This window comes from Vicia villosa, linkage group LG6, assembly GCF_029867415.1.
Source record: "Vicia villosa cultivar HV-30 ecotype Madison, WI linkage group LG6, Vvil1.0, whole genome shotgun sequence".
NCBI classification, from domain to species: domain Eukaryota; kingdom Viridiplantae; phylum Streptophyta; class Magnoliopsida; order Fabales; family Fabaceae; genus Vicia; species Vicia villosa.
The window spans coordinates 160,083,725-160,103,928 of record NC_081185.1 but is presented as its reverse complement, the minus strand read 5'-3'; the positions used below and the strand labels follow the sequence as shown (position 1 = coordinate 160,103,928).

General features: G+C 35.0%; 4 protein-coding genes across 4 annotated transcripts; 2 read left to right on the top strand and 2 right to left on the bottom strand.

Annotated features, from left to right (window-relative positions):
• Positions 1 to 480: 480 nt before the first annotated feature.
• On the bottom strand, positions 481 to 4,936 carry LOC131612990 (wee1-like protein kinase). The gene is made up of 10 exons (XM_058884719.1): positions 4,556 to 4,936; positions 4,402 to 4,462; positions 4,243 to 4,309; positions 2,968 to 3,252; positions 2,768 to 2,835; positions 2,567 to 2,676; positions 2,447 to 2,487; positions 2,215 to 2,363; positions 1,750 to 2,103; positions 481 to 1,083 (listed from the first exon to the last, which is right to left on the bottom strand). Exons 1-10 carry the CDS (start codon positions 4,816 to 4,818, stop codon positions 988 to 990), a joined length of 1,494 nt encoding a protein of 497 aa, XP_058740702.1. The 5' UTR covers positions 4,819 to 4,936; the 3' UTR covers positions 481 to 987.
• Positions 4,937 to 5,524: 588 nt separating this feature from the next.
• LOC131615162 (uncharacterized) lies at positions 5,525 to 6,083 on the top strand. Its single transcript, XM_058886652.1, has 2 exons — positions 5,525 to 5,668; positions 5,778 to 6,083. Exons 1-2 carry the CDS (start codon positions 5,525 to 5,527, stop codon positions 6,081 to 6,083), a joined length of 450 nt encoding a protein of 149 aa, XP_058742635.1.
• Positions 6,084 to 14,918: 8,835 nt separating this feature from the next.
• On the top strand, positions 14,919 to 16,550 carry LOC131612989 (uncharacterized). The gene is made up of 6 exons (XM_058884718.1): positions 14,919 to 15,115; positions 15,205 to 15,319; positions 15,452 to 15,621; positions 15,689 to 15,968; positions 16,061 to 16,224; positions 16,315 to 16,550. The coding sequence occupies exons 1-6, from the start codon at positions 15,049 to 15,051 to the stop codon at positions 16,473 to 16,475; spliced, it is 957 nt and encodes a 318-aa protein (XP_058740701.1). The 5' UTR covers positions 14,919 to 15,048; the 3' UTR covers positions 16,476 to 16,550.
• Positions 16,551 to 17,545: 995 nt separating this feature from the next.
• On the bottom strand, positions 17,546 to 20,001 carry LOC131610848 (phenylalanine ammonia-lyase 1-like). The gene has a single exon (XM_058882900.1). The coding sequence runs from the start codon at positions 19,886 to 19,888 to the stop codon at positions 17,711 to 17,713; it is 2,178 nt and encodes a 725-aa protein (XP_058738883.1). The 5' UTR covers positions 19,889 to 20,001; the 3' UTR covers positions 17,546 to 17,710.
• Positions 20,002 to 20,204: the final 203 nt, after the last annotated feature.

Below are 20,204 nucleotides of genomic sequence, written 5' to 3'. Positions count from 1 at the left end.
AATAATAACTTTAGATTTTGAAATATTTAGTTAATAGTTAGGTGAATAATATATGTGTGTGTGAATCAATCACTTCAAAGTAATTTATGTTTGAATTTAGTTGCTTAAATTAAATTTAACAATTTCAACAGTAGTATATAGCTCAAATCTATAAAATTGATTATTAAATCCTAATGTTACACATCTAATCATTAAAATACTATATAAACATTCACCTTTTGATTGTTAAAATTTCATTTTTCTAAATTTATTACGAGAAAAAACTCAAACAATAGCTATTCTAGAAATATATTTGTACCCTTTGCTCTGAATCTGTGTTTCGGACAAGAAAATATAAGTTTTTCATTGGCATTAGCTTAAATATTTAGAAAAAGAATGCTACAATATTCACACATTTCAACAAGGTGTCACAAATAATATCTCTAAAAGAATCAAATAATTTCAATTGCTTCACCCATATTTTATGTACAGAAAACTCTGTAAGAAACATTAAATATACTGTTATATTGAATGAGATAATCAGTAAAATTACAACAGCTCAAAATCCACGCACTTGTAAATGAAAGTAGTTGCCCTAAACAAGATTCTTATAGGGAACAATTTTCAGGTTTCAGTTCAGGCTTCCTATATAGGTATTTATCTGCCGATTGCCAAAGAGATATCTTACTTGATGTGCCTTTCTCTATCGAACTGGAGATGTTCAATTATGGGATAACCCTCTAACATACAAATTCCCAGGAAAAAAACACAACAGTCAAACATTTATGGGATTCAAAGTTCTAGCACTTGTAGGTTTAAAGTCCATTACAATGTACAGCAGATACCTACCTGGACCATTACATTTACAAAAGTTGCACCAAACATGAGAAATATCAGGTGCATATATATAAATATAACCAAAAAACATTCACAATATTGGCCGTGAAAAGTCAACACTAATCTCTATAGACGATGGTCCAGCAGGAAAAGTGAAAAACGAGTTGTGAATCAATTTTTTGCTGTTCTTAAGACCCTGTCAAAAATTGGATTCTCTACTAACTCTCGGGCAGACGGCCTCTTAACTGGATCACGATCAATCATGGCCTGAATAAATATCAAACCAAAACATCAGATATATCATAGAATCAAGCATATTGGCCCAACAAAAGGGAGCACAAAACATCACACAAACTTTTAAGTCTTTAAAATTTATGTTACTAAGTACAAGAAAAAGTGTTACAAAGATGAATGTTCAAAAATATGTGAAAATATGCATTGTAGAAGTATCATATCTTACTAATCCGTGTTACTGCAAAAAAAAAAAATCCTTTGTGCAAATTATGAACTTTAAATGTGATAGTTGGTTGACTCAGTCAATAAATTTGCAGCATTTTGTATAAAAAAAAAAAAAAAAAAACAGTTTTTGAGATGTCGTACAACATGATTATCTTCCACTAAGTCATAACACAAATGTAAAACTACACTAGTAGGTTACAAATATTAACAATGATCATAACAACATATAGAAACAACAGAATCATAGTTCATTTTTATAAATATTTGTCTAGTTTGTTAAGTAGCTCCTACGAGACTACAAACCACACATTGCATGTCATAGCCGTGCATAATACATTATGCAGCACCGCATTAGCTAAACAAGCAAACAGTTAGAGAGCGGGGAAAAACATAGAGAAGAGACAGCATTTTATTAATTCATAAAATGAGATGCACACCCCATGCAATTTCCGGGAAGAAAACAACGTGTGGTACCTTAAGCAAGTTTTGAAATTGCATTGTATTGCTAGGAAGGAGTGACAACTTGCCCTCTTTTAGATTTGAAAAATGACATCGTGATTCTGGCAAAGGTGATTTTCGAACGAGCTCATAAATAGAAGCTCCCAGCGAGAAAATATCAACCTTGTCAAGGTGATCATATTTCTCATTAAGGATTTCCTGGGGCATATAACGGGCATCTCCTTCGTCGATTGGAAGGCTATTATCAATAAGAGTTGCACATCCAAAATCACCAAGCTTATAAACACCATTTTTAACATAAATATTATCAGGCTTAACATCAAGATGAACTATTCCCTTCTCGTGTATAAATCGCAGTGCATTGGCAACCTATCCAAATTTTCACATCAATCAATCAAAACAATTAACGTATGAACAAAGAATACAAGTTCAACAAATTATGTAAAACTATATGCATCAAAGTCACACAAGGAAGTTCACCTGATATAAAACTTCTAAGAGTTGTCCTTCTGATAATAACTCAGAGCCTTTGTATTTGGATAAGCTATGATCACATATCTCCATCTGAATGTACAGCTGCTCACTTTCAAACCATGAAGAATAATATCCCACAATGTTCTGATTAGAACCTATAGAGACATGATCATAAATGAAATTAAGAAAAACAAATTTATGTACAAGAAAACAAAAGAGAGAACCATAAAATACAAACCCAAAGCTGCCATAGCTTGAACTTCCATCAAAGCTTTTCTCCTTCAATGTCAGAAAATCATTGTCAGTGGCTAAACTCTAGAAGAGAAGAAACATCCATAGTATGAACATGACATGATACCTATCTGTTTCCAGGTGTAACTGTCTAGTGCTGCGTTTCACAGCATACAAGCAGCCATCTATTCGCTTTAATACTTTAAAAACACAACTAAAGTTCCCTATGCCAATTTGCTGATAAGAGATGTAAAAGTTATACCCTGAAGTTGAATGAAAGGAACGCAATACGAATTCAAAGCATTGATTAGAATGAAAATCACGGTACCTCAAGCTCTTCAAAATCAGTGCGATAGCGTGAGAGACCCTCATCGGATGTAAATTTAGGGAAGAATCCTACAATTATACAAATATGCAGTTAAGAAATTGAAATAGGAATGAATAAAATTTCAACCGACATCCTGCTAGTTAAGATGACTTTTCCAGTATTTAATGAAAGAATTAGTAAAAAATTGACTAGATAGATACCTGCACATTTGGATCTTTGGTTTGCAAAGGGATCTGTCTCCTTTTGTGAAACATCTTTTAAATAGGGGTTCCTATAGCAAGGAGGGGGCATAGCCCTGCAACGCAATGCAGCTGCAGATTGTGACACATAATTCTGGGGATTTGGCTTAGCAGCTACTTTTAATTTATCAAGAGAAAATTCATCTGCAAGAGATACTTCCTCTGCAACAGAGTCCTTATCAAGTTCCACATCTTGTTGATGGTCACTACAAAGGGGAGAGCTAAGAGACCTTCCGTAGACATCATCTATGAAAATGACAAGTATGAATATGGATTAGAAAAAATGGGTAAATAAATGTAGGCATTGAGAAAGATGGGAAAAAAACTAGCAATAATTGTTTCCGTGTTGTGGGAAGTGGGAACCTCTGCTATAACTTTCAATGTAGTGTAAGAATGACTAAAGGAAGAGTGATAAAGAATAACAGACTATAACTACACTCTACAATGGTCTTACACTTTCACCAGATATATTGAAACTTTTATTCAGAAACTCGGTATAGAGTACAGACAACCCATAACTCCCACCCTCCAGTTAGATATGTGTAATCTAGAGATCTTTCATAAAAAGGAGATTGATATTCTTTTGTGGCAATTGTCTACAAACAATATAAATTGCGGTCATGCAATTGAAAATTGGAGAACTACACAGAAACTACAGATATCAGGTATTCTAAAAATGCCATTATGTAAAATTTGGAGGTGACTGGAGTATAGAATAACCAAATGCTTTCAGGGTATTTATCACATATATTTGTTTATCCTATTTCTGAATATGGCGTGAGACATGTAATTCACTATCTCCACTACAGTCTCTCCCACCATAAACCCCCTAAAGAAGAATTACCTAATTTGCAAATATACTTCTTTCATGCAATCCAATCCATACAATGATGTATCACAAACATGGTGAATCAAGTTGTGCAGCTAAAAACAATCTCATTTCGATAAACTTGATAAGAATATCAACAAGTAATCTATTTTTAGGTTAACCACACAGTTCTCATGGGAAAGGGACTCTCGTAATCCAAAATTTAGCTAGAAAGTAAGTACTCCAGGGTTCAAATTCCAGTTCTCCCAACCACTAGGTCATTTGGCAGTCTAATTTGGTATAAAAACTTGTCTTTTTACATAGTTTTCTGCAAGTTTCCTCAGACATCACGGGTTTTCTAATTATCCATTGCACTAAGAATAATACATATATAAATGTACAAAAAAAAAATCAGATTAAAAACATACCTAGCCTACATCTCTTGTTTCTAGTCGTCGTCAATTTCTCCGGCGATCTAGGGCAAGGACTATTATCCTACATAACAAATCACAAAAAAGAAATCCATTTTAATTTCTCAACACTGAACAAAATCAGTATCAACACAGTAAATTCACTAATACACAAACCTTATTGAATGTCAAACAGTTAAAAATCCGTTGATTCTCCGGCGTTAAATAATCTGGCGAACTAAAACAAAAACAAAAAACAAACACATGCATCAGAAACTTCAAATCAAAACAACGGAATCCAAGAAACGAAAGGCGATAAAGAGTTGTTTACCAGAATAAATCTTGACTGAGAATACAATCTCTGGAATCCGTTGTTTCGGCAGCTTCGTTTGCATCCCTTACGGTGGGGCTGTCGTTGGCCTCGGCTTCGATCATGGTCCGGAGGCAAAAGGCATTGGAAGGACAAGCTGTTGTTGGTAAGGGTTTGTATTGATTGAGAGAGAATTTGCTGAAGTGAAGCTGTAAAGTGTTTCTGCCATTTGAGAGCTTTTTTCTTCCCCTAACTTTGGTAGGTTTTGGGGTTTTTCCCTTCATTTTTGAATTTTTGAATCTGTGATTTGGTGAAGAGGGAAATGAAGATGGTGGTGAAGAATCGGAATAGGATGGTGTAAGGTGTTTAATCTTCTGCTTCAGTCAGTAAAATATATATATTAAATAAATAGATGGAAATAGAAATAAATATAAAAAAAAATTGTTTTGTGCAAATGTATTTGAAAAATGCGCGGTTAATTTTCAATTTCGGGTTGGGATTAGATGTAGAGAAGTGTGTTTAATCGTGACCGTTTATTTGTTTTTTGATGGGAAGAGTTTTTTTTTTCTTTCTAATTTTTCGTAATGCGTGCTGTGTAAGCTTATGAGTTTTTTTTTTCCTCATTTGCAAATTGATTAATTTTAGGGTTAAACGCTATTTTGCCCCCTGCCATTTGGGCGAAATCCGGAAAACAACCCTGTAAAAAAAAAAGTTTAGATTCCATCCCTGTAATTTCCAGATTCCCTCTTTTTAAACCTTAAGTTGATTTTAGTGGATGACATGTGATTTTTAGCTGATGTGGCAAAGAATATAATGCATACGTGTCATTTTCATTTCTTTAACATATTATATGTGGCAATTTCACTTTCCTCAGATTAGGGTTCAACACTGTCTTCTTCATCTTCATTTTCTACCACCTTCGTGTTTCCTACCACCTCTTCGTTTTCAACTTCATCTAACAACTCCTAATTCTCCTTCAAACATCTAGTTATGTCAGGCGCAAGCGAAAGCTCTGGGGTCAACAGTTGTGGACGAAGAGCTCCAGTTTGTGGACACCATCTCCCCATGCGAATTTTTGTTTCAAAATCCAGGTCAAACCCAGGAAGAAGATACTGGAAGTGCAAATATTGGGGGGTTAGTACATATTACTTCGTATCTCCATGTTGATTTGTCTTTATTTTGATAATTCACAAGAGTTAGGGTTTTATTTATGTTCATAAGGTTGTGATGTTTGCTTTGGCAGAAGGAGAGTGATTGCAATGGGTTTCACTGGGATGATGAAATTGAAAGTGGAAAAGTTGAAGAAAATCTGTATGATGGAGTTTCTTGTGGAAGTGAAAAGATGTTAGAGGTTATGAGGAACTATGGAGCAGAGTTTGGGAAGTCATTTGTGGACGAGTTGGGGAAATCATTGAACAACAAGAAAATTGACAAACTGAAACAGAAGTCTGCAAAGGATCAGAAGACTATTAATGTCCTCACATACACTCTTATTGCATCTTGGATCTGTTTTTCTGTTATGTTTACTCTTTGTAATCTAGCTAAGTAGTCAATAAACAATATGTTGTAACCGTTGTATCATCTTTGAAATGAATGAAATGTTGTTGAGTTGGCTATAATGTTGCTTGAAATGAATGAATTAAATTGTGTTTAACAATCTATTTTTCTGCTATGTTTAACATAATATAAGCTGACCCAAAATTGCTATAAAGTTGCACAAAATGATACATATTGTAAGCTGAAAACAGAGTTGCATAGAAACTGAGTCATAATGTAAGTTGAACACAGTGTAGCATACAAACTCAGTCAAATTGTAAGCTGACCCAAAATTGCAATAAAGTTGCACAAACTGATGCATATTTTAAGCTGAAAACTGAGTTGCATAGAAACTGAGTTGCTATCAAACTGACCCAAAATGATACATAGTGTAAGCTGAACACAGAGTTGCATAGAACACAGAGTTGCTATCAAAGTGACCCAAAATGATACATAGTGTTGCACATAAACTGATACATAGTGGTACACATAAACTGATACATAATGTTGCACACAAGCTGACCCAAAATTACATAAAGTTTAGTCAAAATATTGCACACAGTCTTCATTTTGTCTTCTTCTTTTTGGGAGACTTTTTGTTTTTCTTTTTGGGGGTCTGTGTTGGATTCACTAGCTGTGATGACTGAGTTGCCATCACCTCCTCAGCATTTGCAGTGCTTCCCATGACCTCCTCAGCATTTGCAGTGCTTCCCATGACCTCCTCAGCATTTGCAGTGCTTCCCATGACCTCCTCAGCATTTGCAGTGCTTCCCATGACCTCCTCAGCAGATGCAGTGTTTGCAAATACCTCCTCAGCAGGTGCAGTGCTTGCACTCACCTCCTCAACAGTTGTAATATTGGCTCTATGGACATTTCTTGGTGCTTTTCTCTAGTGAGACACAAATTAATGACAAAACATAATTAGCACCAACCTATATGAACATAATTGACAGAACATACAATAATAACATGACATAATTAGTACATAATTATACTGACCTTCCTCTTTAATGCATCAGGATGTTGTTGAGTACTCTGACATTTTCTTGAGTTATGCCCAATTTTATCACATTTAGTACATCTGTAAGTAACTCCAGGCCTTCTCATCCTAGATCCATTTTCATCAAGCTCTCTAATCCTAAGTTTCCTTGGTCTGCCTGGACCTTTCTTAAATGTTGGTGGAAGCACATCCTCAACTTCAACATTAGGCCACATATCCATTCCATTTGTTGGACTTACACTGAAGGAATAACATTTAGTATATGTTTCCCTGCTATAGCAGCTATCTACAAATGTTTCTGGATCCAAGTTCTGATAACTCATAGCTGCTATAGCATGCCTGCATGGAATACCTACAAGATCCCAAAAAGAACAAGTACAGGTTTTTTTACTAAGGTCAACAATGAATTGATGACCATCAAAAGTATGGTTAACCTGCCATATCATATTTTCACACCAAGTAGGAATCCAATTACCACTAAGTGCAACTTCCTTGTCCATTCTTTTCCTTGGCATAGGCATGGTTTTATGTTTCCATTTGTCTAACTTTGTTAAACTACCAGCTATCCTATTCATGAGATAATTTCTAATCCACTCACACATAGTGATAATTGGTTTATCTCTAGCCTGCAATATGGTACTATTAAAAGACTCACTGATGTTATTCATAAGGACATCGCACTTTGGATAATAGCTGAAGGCATGCTTACACCATAGTTTGGTAGGAACACCAACTAGCCACTCCCAAGCCTTTGGATCAAGGTGCCTTAACTCAGACATCTTTTTCTCCCAAGCCTGTACATAAGTTGCTTTTGCTGCTCCCATCATTAGATCCCTTATTGCACTACCTCCACCAAATTTCTTTTTGAAGTTGGCATACAGATGCCTTAGACATATTCTATGCTCGATTGACTCAAACATCTCTTCAAACACAGCCACTAGTCCCTATAATATTGACATTAAACATTACACAATTACTAAACATAACACAGTTACTATACATAACACAGTTACTAAACATAACACTAGTCCCTAAACATAACACAGTTACTAAATGATAACCAATTTATGCTAGAGGATATGAAAAATACTAACAATAACACAGTTACCTTTTGTTGGTCAGATATAAAAACATATCTCCCTTGTTGTCCAATGTCTTCCATTAGTAGTTGCAAAAACCATCTCCAACTTTCTTTTGACTCTGTCTCCACAACACCAAATGCTAGAGGAAAGTATTGATCATTGGGATCTCTAGCTACAGCAATAAGTAGTTGGCCACCATATTTTGTCTTCAAATGACAACCATCTACACCAATAAATGGTCTGCAACCTTGCAGAAAGCCTTTCTTGCAGCCATCAAAACAAAAGTAGAAGCTCCCAAATCTTGGTGGAAGAGTTGGGATTGGCCTCTCCACATTGATCTTTGCAGTGTTTCCATCATTTTGTTTCTTAAGTTCTGCAGCATATCTATATAACATTGAATATTGCTTACATGAGTCACCTTCAATAATTTCCTCAGCTATGTTTTTTCCTCTCCATGCCCTTCCTTTAGTAATTCCAACTGAGTATTTGCTCCTTAATTCTGCCATTAGATCTGAAACTTTGACTTTGCCACTATACTGCCTCTTTTCTACCACAACCTTAGACACCCACTTAGAATTTGCTGACTTGTTATTCAAAACCCTAGCACATGTATGTGTCCCCACCCAAGTCTTTAATTGAAAAGTTTGCTTGTCACCAACTTTACTACAAAGGGCTAAAAAACCACATTTACCCCTACATTCTACCCTTACCCTATTACTTTCATTTTTCACAAACCTAATCTCTCTACCATTTAAAACAGACCATTCTCTTATGGCATCTTTGAAATCAACAAGAGAGTTAAACTCCATACCTAGTTTGAACTCATAGTCTTTGTTGAGTAAATCTCCCCTAAACTTCTCATATTTGGGCATCTTTTCATCATCACTAGCATCTGGATCAGAACTTCCAAGCTCTTCACTTTCATAATCTCCATCTTCCTCTACAACCCTTTCAGCAATTTTAGAATGAACATGTAACTTCAGTTTTTTGGGAGAACTCAGTGTTGATGTATTCTTCCTAGCTCTCAGCTTGAACCTTAATTTCTTACCACCAATTTCAACCCTATTACCTTCATCAGGTTTATCAACCTCCACGACCACAAATCCTTCTTTAGCATCATTTACTCTTTCTTCCTCACTGTCACCAAAAGTAACTCCATCAGCTTCTTCATCCTCACTCGTTTCCCCACTCAATTCCTCAATAGCAACTTCAGTGATATTTGGATTCTCAACCCTATCTGTGTTTCCTCCAGCAAATTTTTCAAGCCAAATATGTCCCTCTACATTGTTCATAATAGCATGATTTGCTATTTCTGTAACATGTACATCATCAGTAATGTGAAAAAATTTCTCATCTGTACCTTCGATTTTCCTCCACAAGCGGACTCCAGCACAATCAAAACCACAATCCATAACCAAACTCAAAGCTTCATAGTATGACCAAGTATCCGATTCTTGCCCACGAACAAAAGTTTCATCACCTCCTTGGTAAAATACGAAGCTTCCACTTTCACGTACAAATTGACCTCCATGGTGTATGCAGAAGTCGAACAATGGCATGGCGAAAACAGAAATTAGGGTTTTTTGGAGACGAGATTACGGTGTTTCAAACGAGATTACGGTAGATTGAACATGGTGGATTAAAGACGGTGGATTGAAGACGGTGGATTACGGTGGGTTTCAAAATGTTAGGTTTCAGGGGGTGAAAGAGGACTGAGTCTGATGAAAGTGAAATTGCCACATATAATATGTTAAAGAAATGAAAATGACACGTATGCATTATATTCTTTGCCACATCAGCTAAAAATCACATGTCATCCACTAAAATCAACTTAAGGTTTAAAAAGAGGGAATCTGGAAATTACAGGGATGGAATCTAAACTTTTTTTTTTACAGGGTTGTTTTCCGGATTTCCCCCAAATGGCAGGGGGCAAAATAGCGTTTAACCCTTAATTTTATGAAAAGTGAAGTGCGGTATGATGTGTCAAGCATGGTGCGCAGTGCGCACGTGGCCATTTTTTGATAGAATTGAGAATGTCTTTTACTAAGAACCAGTAACAAACCCGTGCGTTCGCACGGGTTCTGGTACGAGACGCGCATTTGTTTCAAATTTATACTTTTTAATAAAAAAATGTCTGATATCCGTAAAAAAATAATAATTGAATGTATAGAAAAATGTTTGGTACCCGTGAAAAAAATAATAATTGAATATATAGAAAAATGTCTGATACCCATGAAAAAATAATAATTGAATGTATAAAAAAATGTCTGATACCCGTAAAAAAAATAATAATTGAATGTATAGAAAAATGTCTGGTACCCGTGAAAAAAATAATAATTGAATATATAAAAAAATGTCTGATACCCGTGAAAAAATAATAATTGAATGTATAAAAAAATGTCTGGCCATTTTTTTATAGAATTGAGAATGTCTTTTACTAAGAACTATATTGGTTTGTTATGAATATTGTTGTTATTTTTTTCATTAGGAATTATAATTGTTAGTTTGATTAATAATGATGCGGATTTTTGATGGAGTTGTGTAGGGTGAAGGTTTGGAGATCTATGATGCGGTTGTGCAAAATGGACTTGAAATCAAATGTTAGTAATCTAACGCTAAGTTATTGAGTGAGTGAAGGAGTATAGTGAATTATGAATAGAATTGCCACTTTAATTGTAAGTGTGGTAGTTTATATACTATGAGTGATACTTGGGCTTGTACAGAATTTGGTTTATGGTCAGTTCAAAATAGCTTCTCCCAAGGTTTATCGTGATGTGATGTACGAAAAGCCTTTCAATTCAAGATATTGGGTCGGGTTTCCTTAGCTGAGATCTTACGTTGGGAAGTGGACAAAACTTAAGGATAGTTGCATTAAATGTTAGCCTCGTCGTTGAGACGTTTTATAGGTTTCCCTCTAGTGTCGTTATATTTTCGAGGTAAAATCAGATCGTTGATTTTCCATCTTTCAATTTTCTTTTACTCTACATCGTTGATTCAACCATCTTGCTTCATTATATAAAGGTTGTATTGGTCTTTCAAATAATTTATACTTCCTCTCCCAACTGACTACCTCAACATTAAATATTCATTAAAAACAACATCTTCTTTTATTACCATATTCTTTTTAATAAGATCCCATAACTTGAACCCCTTCAGACCTTTTTTGTAACCGTTGAAGACACACTTCTTCAACTTTCAATCAAGTTTGGGTCAATCTTTACTTGATATATGCACATAAGTCAGACACCTAAAAATCCTTAAATTTTCAAGATTAATAGGATTATCTAGTCATTCCTCCTATGCAACCTTCCTCTCCAATGAAGCATGTGATGACCTGTTGATAAGATAACACACCATGTTAATTGGCAATGTCAATAAACCTTTTGATAGTCCAATATTTAACAAGAGACATCTAGCTCTTTCAATTAAAGACTCGTTCATTCTCTCCTCCATACCATTTTTTGTGGTGTCTTGCGAGTTAAAAAACATCTTTGAATACCGTGTTTTCACAAAATCTCTTGAATGTTAAATTAGTGTACCATATCCCATTATCCGACCTTAAATACTTTATTTTTCTGCCTGTTTGATTCTCTACTTCAACCTTCTGCAACTTGAATTTGGTAAAGAGTTCAGATTTCCACTACAAGAAATACACCCAAACCCTGTGAGAAAAATCATTTGTGAAAATCACAAAATTCCTATAACAACCCATGGAAACCTCTTTCGCAGTCCCCTATACATATGCGTGCACATAATCTAAATTTCTCTTTGTTTTGTGCTTTCCGATCTTATACTGAACACAACACTATTTCCCATGTATACCACACTTGTACAATTCTAACTTGTAACTACGAACACCCTTCAATAGATTTCTTTTATGAATTTCCATCATCCCACGCTCACTGAGATGACTTAAACGCATATGCTAGAGTTTGGTTGCATCGACTCAACTGATTAAACATCGCCTACAACAATGTTTCCCAATAATTTGTAGATGTTAGCTGCAGTCCTCCTTGCTCTCATCACAATTAATGTCCCTATCTCCAACAAATTTGTAAGAGAAACCATTATCATGTATAGTACATAGAGAAATCTATTTCTTCCTAAATTTTAAAATATAGCCGAATTTGTTCAATGTTCGCACGCCAACACCATCCACTATAGTTTTAATTTGTCTTATTCCAGTGATAGTACATGTTTTACCGACACCTTTCAGTGACAGCTTTCTATTCGGACAATCCATCTTTCAATGCCCAATATGTTTGTAACTATAATTCCCAACTGTTTTTCATTTCCTAGATTTAGACATCTTCTTTCTAGAACCTCCATTACCCTTGTTCCGCCCACAATCTTGACTCCCTTTCACATACAAATCGTCCACCTTTAGTTCCTTACTCTACACTATGCCTCCTTTGAGAATGAGACAAAAGTGTTCTAGTTATCACATTAAGACTGATAGTGTATTTCCTGTAGGTAAGAGTAGTCATCAAGTGATCATAAGAACCTGGTGACAAGTAGAGCAAGATATACTTTGAATTTCTCATCTAGGTTAATTGTCATCATGTGTTAGGGAAGCGAGAAAAGTGTCAATTGCCTAAACGTTCCAAATTCAAGAGACCTTGACACCACCCATCCATCCAAAACTTTAAGATATTAGGTTGTAGCGACAACATAATTTCGTAGGTAAAGGTCGCAAAACCGTGGGTATAGGCCATAAAACCTATACCAACGGACGATTTGTTTTGGTATTTGGTTGTCCTATACCCATGAAAACTTGCGGTTGCAATAGCCTATAGCTATGGAAATTTAAGACCACTGGACAAAATCTCAGTCCTATACCATGGATATTGACACTTCAGTAAATAGGTTGACCCACGCATTTGTTCGATGGTATAGCTTTGGCAAATGTTTTTGAAAATTTTTAATTTTAATAAAAATTACTTTTTTTAAATAGTAATAAAATTTGCCAATATTTTTTGTATACATCCTTCATTATAATTATAAAAGAAAAGGTCAACTACATTAAAAAACTAATATGACATCCAATGTTTACAAACATCTCAAACAATACAAGTACATTAAAATTCCAAAATAATATGACATCCAATGTTTACTTCTAATCATCCTAAAATTACAAATCTAAAAAATAACAACCACCAAAATATGGCATCCATACAGAGCAATAACCTCCAACAACTTACAACTAAATTCAACTAAATCCAACTAGATAATAACAACCACAAACACCAATCAAAGATAAAATCAGCTTCTAATCTTTATCTCTTCGATCTTCGTTAGCGTACGAATTGGAGAATCTGTTTGGTCGGGGGAACAAGAAGTATCTGTAACATTTACAAAATAAAAGAAAAGAAAACAAATTATGAAATCAATGTAAATCTCTTTACGTTTGGGTGATACTCCATTGGTTTTTTTTTTCTAAAACCAAACAATGGATAGAGACGGTTAAACTTGTGTTTTCTTGATTCAATTTAGTATCTCAATATACTATACATGTATCAATGCATGAATTTTGGAAGATTAATATTTATTTCAACAAATAGTTATAATCTTTTGAAAGTTGCTGCAACATTATCATTAATTCACTCATAAAAACTTGGATATAAAACTTTTACTCAAATTAATAATAACAATTTTATATGGGCAGAACTACATGAAATTGGGTGAGAATCCATTAATTATTGATATCACAGTAATCATAAATAGATATTTGAAAAATTACACAGAACCAAAGGCAACACAGAGAATCAATAGACTTAAAATTGAAAAAGAATTAAATCATTTTATTTCTTTTTCTGTTTTCCTATATAAATATATTTTCCATACAAATTGAAAAAGAATAAAATAGAATGGAATAATTTCATTTCTTTTCCCATTTTTCTAAATAATTATATTTTCCATAGAAATTACTAATGACCTACAAAGCAAACAATCCTTAACTATTTCTCTTCCCCTCATACTTGCACCAAGGCTTAAAAATATTCCCATGAAATCCTATACCCACGGAACCCATAAGTTATCATCCTTGCTTTTGCCGAGCATCTTCAGTGTTTTTCTTCGGTTCATGCCGAATTTGAAGCGGCGATTCGTGCTATGGAAATCGCTATTGATAGAGGTCGGTCTAAGCTTTTGGTGGAAACTGACTCTAGTTTGGTTGTCAAAGTTTTCTCTAACCATAACTAATTAGTTCCCTTCATTTATAAAATTCGTTGGTGTTTTTGCGTCCTCCACTCTAATTCTACGTATCTAACTTTCACCCATATTTTTAGAGAAGGTAATTCATGTGCCAATTTTTTGGCGAATTTCGCGCTCGGCATTAGTTCTTACTGTGATTCGATTCCGTTAGATTTTGTAAATAATTTTGTAAAGAATATGCTAGGTATACCTTTCTTTAGGTTCTCTTGATCCTTGGGACTAACTTGTTTCCCTTTTTGTACGGGTTTCTTTTGATATTTATATAACCTTTATTTTAAAAAAAATTATTCTTTTGATATAATTCCTATACCTACAGTAATGAATTTGTGTAGGTATATACCACCTATACCCACGGTTTTATTAGCCAAAGTTTGAGGAAAATATTTAAGATGCATGGAAGAAAAGTATACTTGATTGTGCAACATTCAAATTATTTCTTATAATCGTTTCTGCCGCAACAAGAAAAGGATTGTGTGTCATATGAAATGATCATTTGATTGAAACTATAAAAATTAACTAAGGTGTATATAATGTGCAAATACAACCAAATAAATCACAAACAATCCCTTCCTTTAACAACATATAAAAGTGAATAAATATACAGAAGCAGTGAAGGTTAGAATCTTTAAGAAAACACCAAAATCCAAAAGAATAAAAACCTTCATCCTTAGTTCTTCCCTAAAATGCCTACTACGTCAATCACAGAGAAGAAAATTGTTGATCAGGTGTGGTCTACCACTCCCATGAAAGGTGATTCATGTAACTAACAATTTACATTTGTTTGTTTTGGATTATTTTAATTAACTGATTTATTCATAATCTATATATCTTTTTTACAGGAAGAAAAGCTCCACCAAGTCATTACACTTTCAAAATGCAGTCCTTCTCATTGCTTTCAAAAGCATCCATAGAAAAATGTGTCTCAGAAGAGTTTGAAGCAGGGGGTTATAAATGGTATGCAAATTATTTTTTGCTTTAAGTATATCCCTCCTTTTTAACTCTTGTCGTATAAATCTTAATACACTCATCTCATGCATGGACATTTTATATTGAAAATGTGTTTGGTGTCTGAACATCGTGCGCCAGGAGTCTATCTATTTACCCAACTGGGAATCCAAAAGGAAATGGACAAGGTCACATTTCTATTTATTTGACACTTGTGGATCAAACTTCATTACCTAATGATTGGGAAATCAACGCGATTATAAACTTTTCTGTGTACAATTTTAATGACGACGAGTACCTTACAACACAAGGTAATACAATCAAACTTATCAAAAATATTGAATAAGTTTTAGTCCTCATAAAATACACTTCATGCAGATGCAACTGTTAGGCGTTTTCATGTCATGAAAACAGAATGGGGTATCTCAAAATTCATCAACCTTGAAACATTTCTTGACCCTTCAAATGGATATCTGAATGACGATGATTGTGTTTTTGGAGCTGAAGTTTTCATCGTCAAGACCATGAACAAAGGCAATTGTTTATCAATGATAAAAGAATCTTCCACAGTTTCACATAGCTGGAAATTTAGCAAATTTTCACTTGCAAATTTAGACAAGTATGAGTCTGAATCATTTGTAGGTGGAGACTATAAATGGTACGTAAATAGTAAAATGCTTCTCGTTATCTTAAACCCTAATGATCAGATACATCAACTTTTCATATAATTTATTTGTTTGTTTTTACTAGGAAGCTTCTGCTATACCCTAATGGAAATGTTGAAGGAAAGGGTTTATGTGTTTCATTATTTTTAGCTTTGGACGTTTCAACTGTTCCAGTAAACACTAAACTTGTTGTGTCTGGCACTCTTCGTGCCAAAGACCAAATCACTGGCCAACATGCTCAACGAAAATGTAAGCCTGTGAATATGTTTTCTTAACGATTGTTGCTTCTCTAATAAGTCTTAAGCTTGTTATTTTAACTTAATTTGATTTTTATTGCAGTAAATGTCAAATTCTCCAGCTCAGATTTAGTGTGGGGGTCTAGAACATTCGTGACATTGACTAAATTTAAAAATCCGAATAATGGGTTTTTGGTGGAAGATAATTGTATATTTGAAGTTGAACTTTTAGTTGTTGGATTAGTTAAACCTAGAATTGATTGATGTAATTATTATATATCAATGTCAAAGCAACTCATTTATAAAATCTCATAAATATATTTTAATGTTACTCCAAAACTCTTTCGGAAAACCAAAGTTAATACGATCTAGGCCGGGGACTTTAGTAGCTATCACACGGCAACATTAATGGATAAATGAAAAGATCGCTCAAATAGATAATTTTTTTATAAGGTTAACCCGCAATTTTTCTTTCAAACTTATTAGCAGATTCAACTTTATATATAAACCGTATCCTTAATTACCAAGCAAATAATATGACAATTGTACTTCTTTGGGCCTTTCAAACTAATTCAGAAGATTGATGAAGTTGCCTTAAAGCTGGACCTGTTAGCCACTAGTCGTATTCATCCAGTATTTCATGTCTCAAAACCAAACCCTGTTGTGGCTCAACTACTTCCAGCCTGCAGTTACCACCAAATAACATGCCTGCAGTGAAACCGCTTGTTGTCTTTTATAGATCACAACAGAAATCATGGTCCAATCTTCTAGACAGGAATCATGTATTAATCCTTTTATAAAACTAGCATAAAAGATCTACATAATAATTAGTTTTGGAATAAACAGTCAAATTGATTCAAACCATTTTCTATATGGAATCTTTTAGTGGAACAAGTTCATGTATGCACTAAAACCGGTTTACCCCAACATACTCGCAAATATACATTAAGAAGAAGAAATATTATTCAATAATTAAGATAAAAGTAATCAGACATCCAAAAGCATGACTGATTTTCCAATCCTGCAGCAGAATATCACTACTCATGAATTAGTTACATTTTGCATCCACCTAACTGTGTTTAAACTTATGGTTTTTACATCATGAGTATGCCAAGACAATACAATACTAGTAATAAAGAGATGGATACAAGACATTTTATCTGCAAAAGTCTGTAAATTTTTCATATGCATACTGCTAATCTGTTAATTTGTTACTCTCATCTTAAAAGAAACACATTCTTATTTTTATTGATTAACTATAACCACTGCCTAATTGGCCATAGACTTGTTAATGGATATATTATATAGTTGCGCAAATGGACCAAAAATCCATGTCAAACAAATGAAATTCTATTTATAAAAGTAAATTATAAGTTTCACTTTGAAATTTGAGGAAAGTGAAATGATGCTTTTCATATGTATTTGATAAAGGCATAACAAACCTATAGTTATAATTGCTACACTTGCATATACTACAAAGAAAGAATTTTCAAAATAAGTTAACAAATTGGAAGAGGAGCACCGTTCCACTCTCCCAAGCATTCAAGAAGGGGATCAATGATTCTTCCTTGGCAAATAGCTGTGAATAGTTTGTCACACTCCTCGCCTGGTGAAATGACATTTTCTCCTGTTAGCAAACCAGTTCCCAACTCTTCTCTCACAAACTTGTAAAGTGGATAAGATCTGCATTCATTGATCTTGTTGGAAAATTTAGGATTTCCACTCTCGTATGCAGCCCTTGCACTCTCAACCTCTTTTGGCAATAGGGTCTTCAACTCATCCTCAAAAGTTGCAATCTTTTGGAAGATTGATGTGTTCAAATTCTTCTCGTTTTCTCCATTAACTAATGCATGATCCACTAACACTTGCCTTAGTTTTTGCATCAATGGATAAGTAGCACTACAAGCATCATCAATATAGGCAAACACGTGCTCCCTGTCAACCACTCTCAACAAGTCCTTTTCACAAAACCTTGAAGGATGGAGTTCTCCGTTAATACCGGTTGTAAGGGTTCTTTTAGCAACTTGGCTTACAATGTTCTTGACTGAGTTTTTCAAGTTCTCCTCCAAATGTCTCAAGTCAATTGCTTGGCAAAGTGCAATCAAGAATGTGGAAGACATGAGTTGAAGGATCTCAATAGCCTCATACGTTTTCCTAGAAGAAATCAAACCCAATGAGTTGACATCTTGGTTGTGTTGCTCGGCACTCTGAACATGAGTTGTGACCGGATTTGCAAGGTACTGTAACTCGGAACAGTAAGAAGCCATGGCGATTTCAGATCCTTTGAAACCGTAATCCAAGCTGGGATTTCTACTAGCAGAGAGGTTTGAAGGCAATCCATTGTTGTAAAAATCGTTGACAAGCTCTGAGAATTGAGCAAACATGAGCTTACCGATTGATGCAAGAGCCAAACGTGTGTTGTCCATGGACACTCCAATCGGCGTTCCTTGAAAATTTCCACCATGAATAGCCTTGTTTCTTGAAACATCAATCAAGGGGTTATCATTCACAGAGTTAATTTCCCTCTCAATTGATTTGGTAGAGAACCTAATGACTTCAATGAGAGGACCGAGCCATTGCGGTGAAGTTCTAAGAGCATATCTGTCTTGTTTTGGTTTCTGCAAAGGATCCATCTCATGCAACTTCTTAGCCGCTTTGACATATTCACTTCCATCCAAAATATGTTCCATAATAGCAGCAGCTTCAATTTGACCAGGGTGGTGCTTTAACTTGTGTGTCAAGTGATCAGTAAATTCGGGTTTGCCTTGCATAACTTCGGCAAAAATAGCAGATAGAACCTCGGACAAGACTGCCAAGATGTTAGCTTCAAATAGAACAATAGAAGCTAACCCAGAACCAACAGCAGTTCCATTAACAAGTGCAAGTCCTTCTTTTGGCTGTAACTCAAAGAAATCAGCATCGATTCCAGCCAATTGAAAAGCTTGTTTGGCATTAAGAATTTCTCCAGAAGGTCCATGAGCTTTAGAATTTGGTCTTCCTGTGAGTAAACCAGCAATGTAAGAAAGAGGAACTAAATCTCCCGAAGCTGTGATAGTACCTCGAAGGGGTAAACACGGAGTGATGTTGCTGTTAATGAGCTTGGTTATGGCCTCCAAGATTTCAAATCTAATTCCAGAATAGCCTTGGAGAAGTGTGTTGATCCGCACTAACATGGCGGCTCTTGTTGCTGTGTGTGGCAGTATGTGGTTTGACTCGGTTCCACTTCCAAATATTCCGGCATTCAAAAACCTGATGAGCTCTTTCTGCAGAGCACCGCCTTGTTTGGTTCGGCGATGTGAGGTGGCGCCAAAACCTGTGGTGACACCGTAGCTGTCAGTGCCTTTATTCATACTCTCCATCACCCAGTCACTGCTGGCCTTAACGCCAGCTCTAGCAGATTCCGACAACTCAACTTTCACGCCATGGTCGTGTGAGGCAATGGCAGCCACCTGAGAAATGGTAAGCGTCTCGCCACCAAGACGAACCAGCGGCTTCCGGTACTCCTCCACCATACGTTTGACTTCATCCAAGTGACTACCTTTCATTGATTCCGCCGCGGCACCCCAATTCAAAGGATCAGCGGTATTGACTTTGATATTATTATTTTTGGCATTGGTAAGGCAGAATGAATCATAACCGTTGTTGTTTTTGGTAATGGCTGCAGCTACTGCTTCCATTTTAATACTATTATGTTGTTTTGTTGTGTTTTGGTAGAGGTAGGTAGAGAATATTGAGAGAATGGAAAGTAAAAGTAATGATTATGAAAGAAAGAATAAATGAAAGAGTTGTAGTGAGATATGAAGGAAGAGTGGTGAAGCTTTTATAAAGAGAGATTTGTTTTGGAGGCTACACTCTAATTCATTATGCACGTGTTTTTGTTAGGTAGGAAAAGAAAGAAAAGTGAGTTAGTTGAAAATTAATTATGAGCGTTGATTATCACTGAGTAGTATTGATATTGTGACGTGGCACTCTAAGATCTTGGTATTCTTTCTC

Excerpts from the sequence above, each read along its gene's own strand:
- LOC131612990 (XM_058884719.1), bottom strand. The coding sequence starts at position 4,818 with ATGAAGGGAAAAACCCCAAAACCTACCAAAGTTAGGGGAAGAAAAAAG. Across the intron at positions 2,104-2,214 it reads TCTTAGAAGTTTTATATCAG|GTTGCCAATGCACTGCGATT; the intron begins GTGAACTTCCTT and ends AAATTTGGATAG. Across the intron at positions 1,084-1,749 it reads AATTTCAAAACTTGCTTAAG|GCCATGATTGATCGTGATCC; the intron begins GTACCACACGTT and ends ATATTTATTCAG.
- LOC131615162 (XM_058886652.1), top strand. The coding sequence starts at position 5,525 with ATGTCAGGCGCAAGCGAAAGCTCTGGGGTCAACAGTTGTGGACGAAGA. Across the intron at positions 5,669-5,777 it reads GGAAGTGCAAATATTGGGGG|AAGGAGAGTGATTGCAATGG; the intron begins GTTAGTACATAT and ends TTGCTTTGGCAG.
- LOC131612989 (XM_058884718.1), top strand. The coding sequence starts at position 15,049 with ATGCCTACTACGTCAATCACAGAGAAGAAAATTGTTGATCAGGTGTGG. Across the intron at positions 15,116-15,204 it reads GTCTACCACTCCCATGAAAG|GAAGAAAAGCTCCACCAAGT; the intron begins GTGATTCATGTA and ends TCTTTTTTACAG. Across the intron at positions 15,969-16,060 it reads GTAGGTGGAGACTATAAATG|GAAGCTTCTGCTATACCCTA; the intron begins GTACGTAAATAG and ends TGTTTTTACTAG.
- LOC131610848 (XM_058882900.1), bottom strand. The coding sequence starts at position 19,888 with ATGGAAGCAGTAGCTGCAGCCATTACCAAAAACAACAACGGTTATGAT.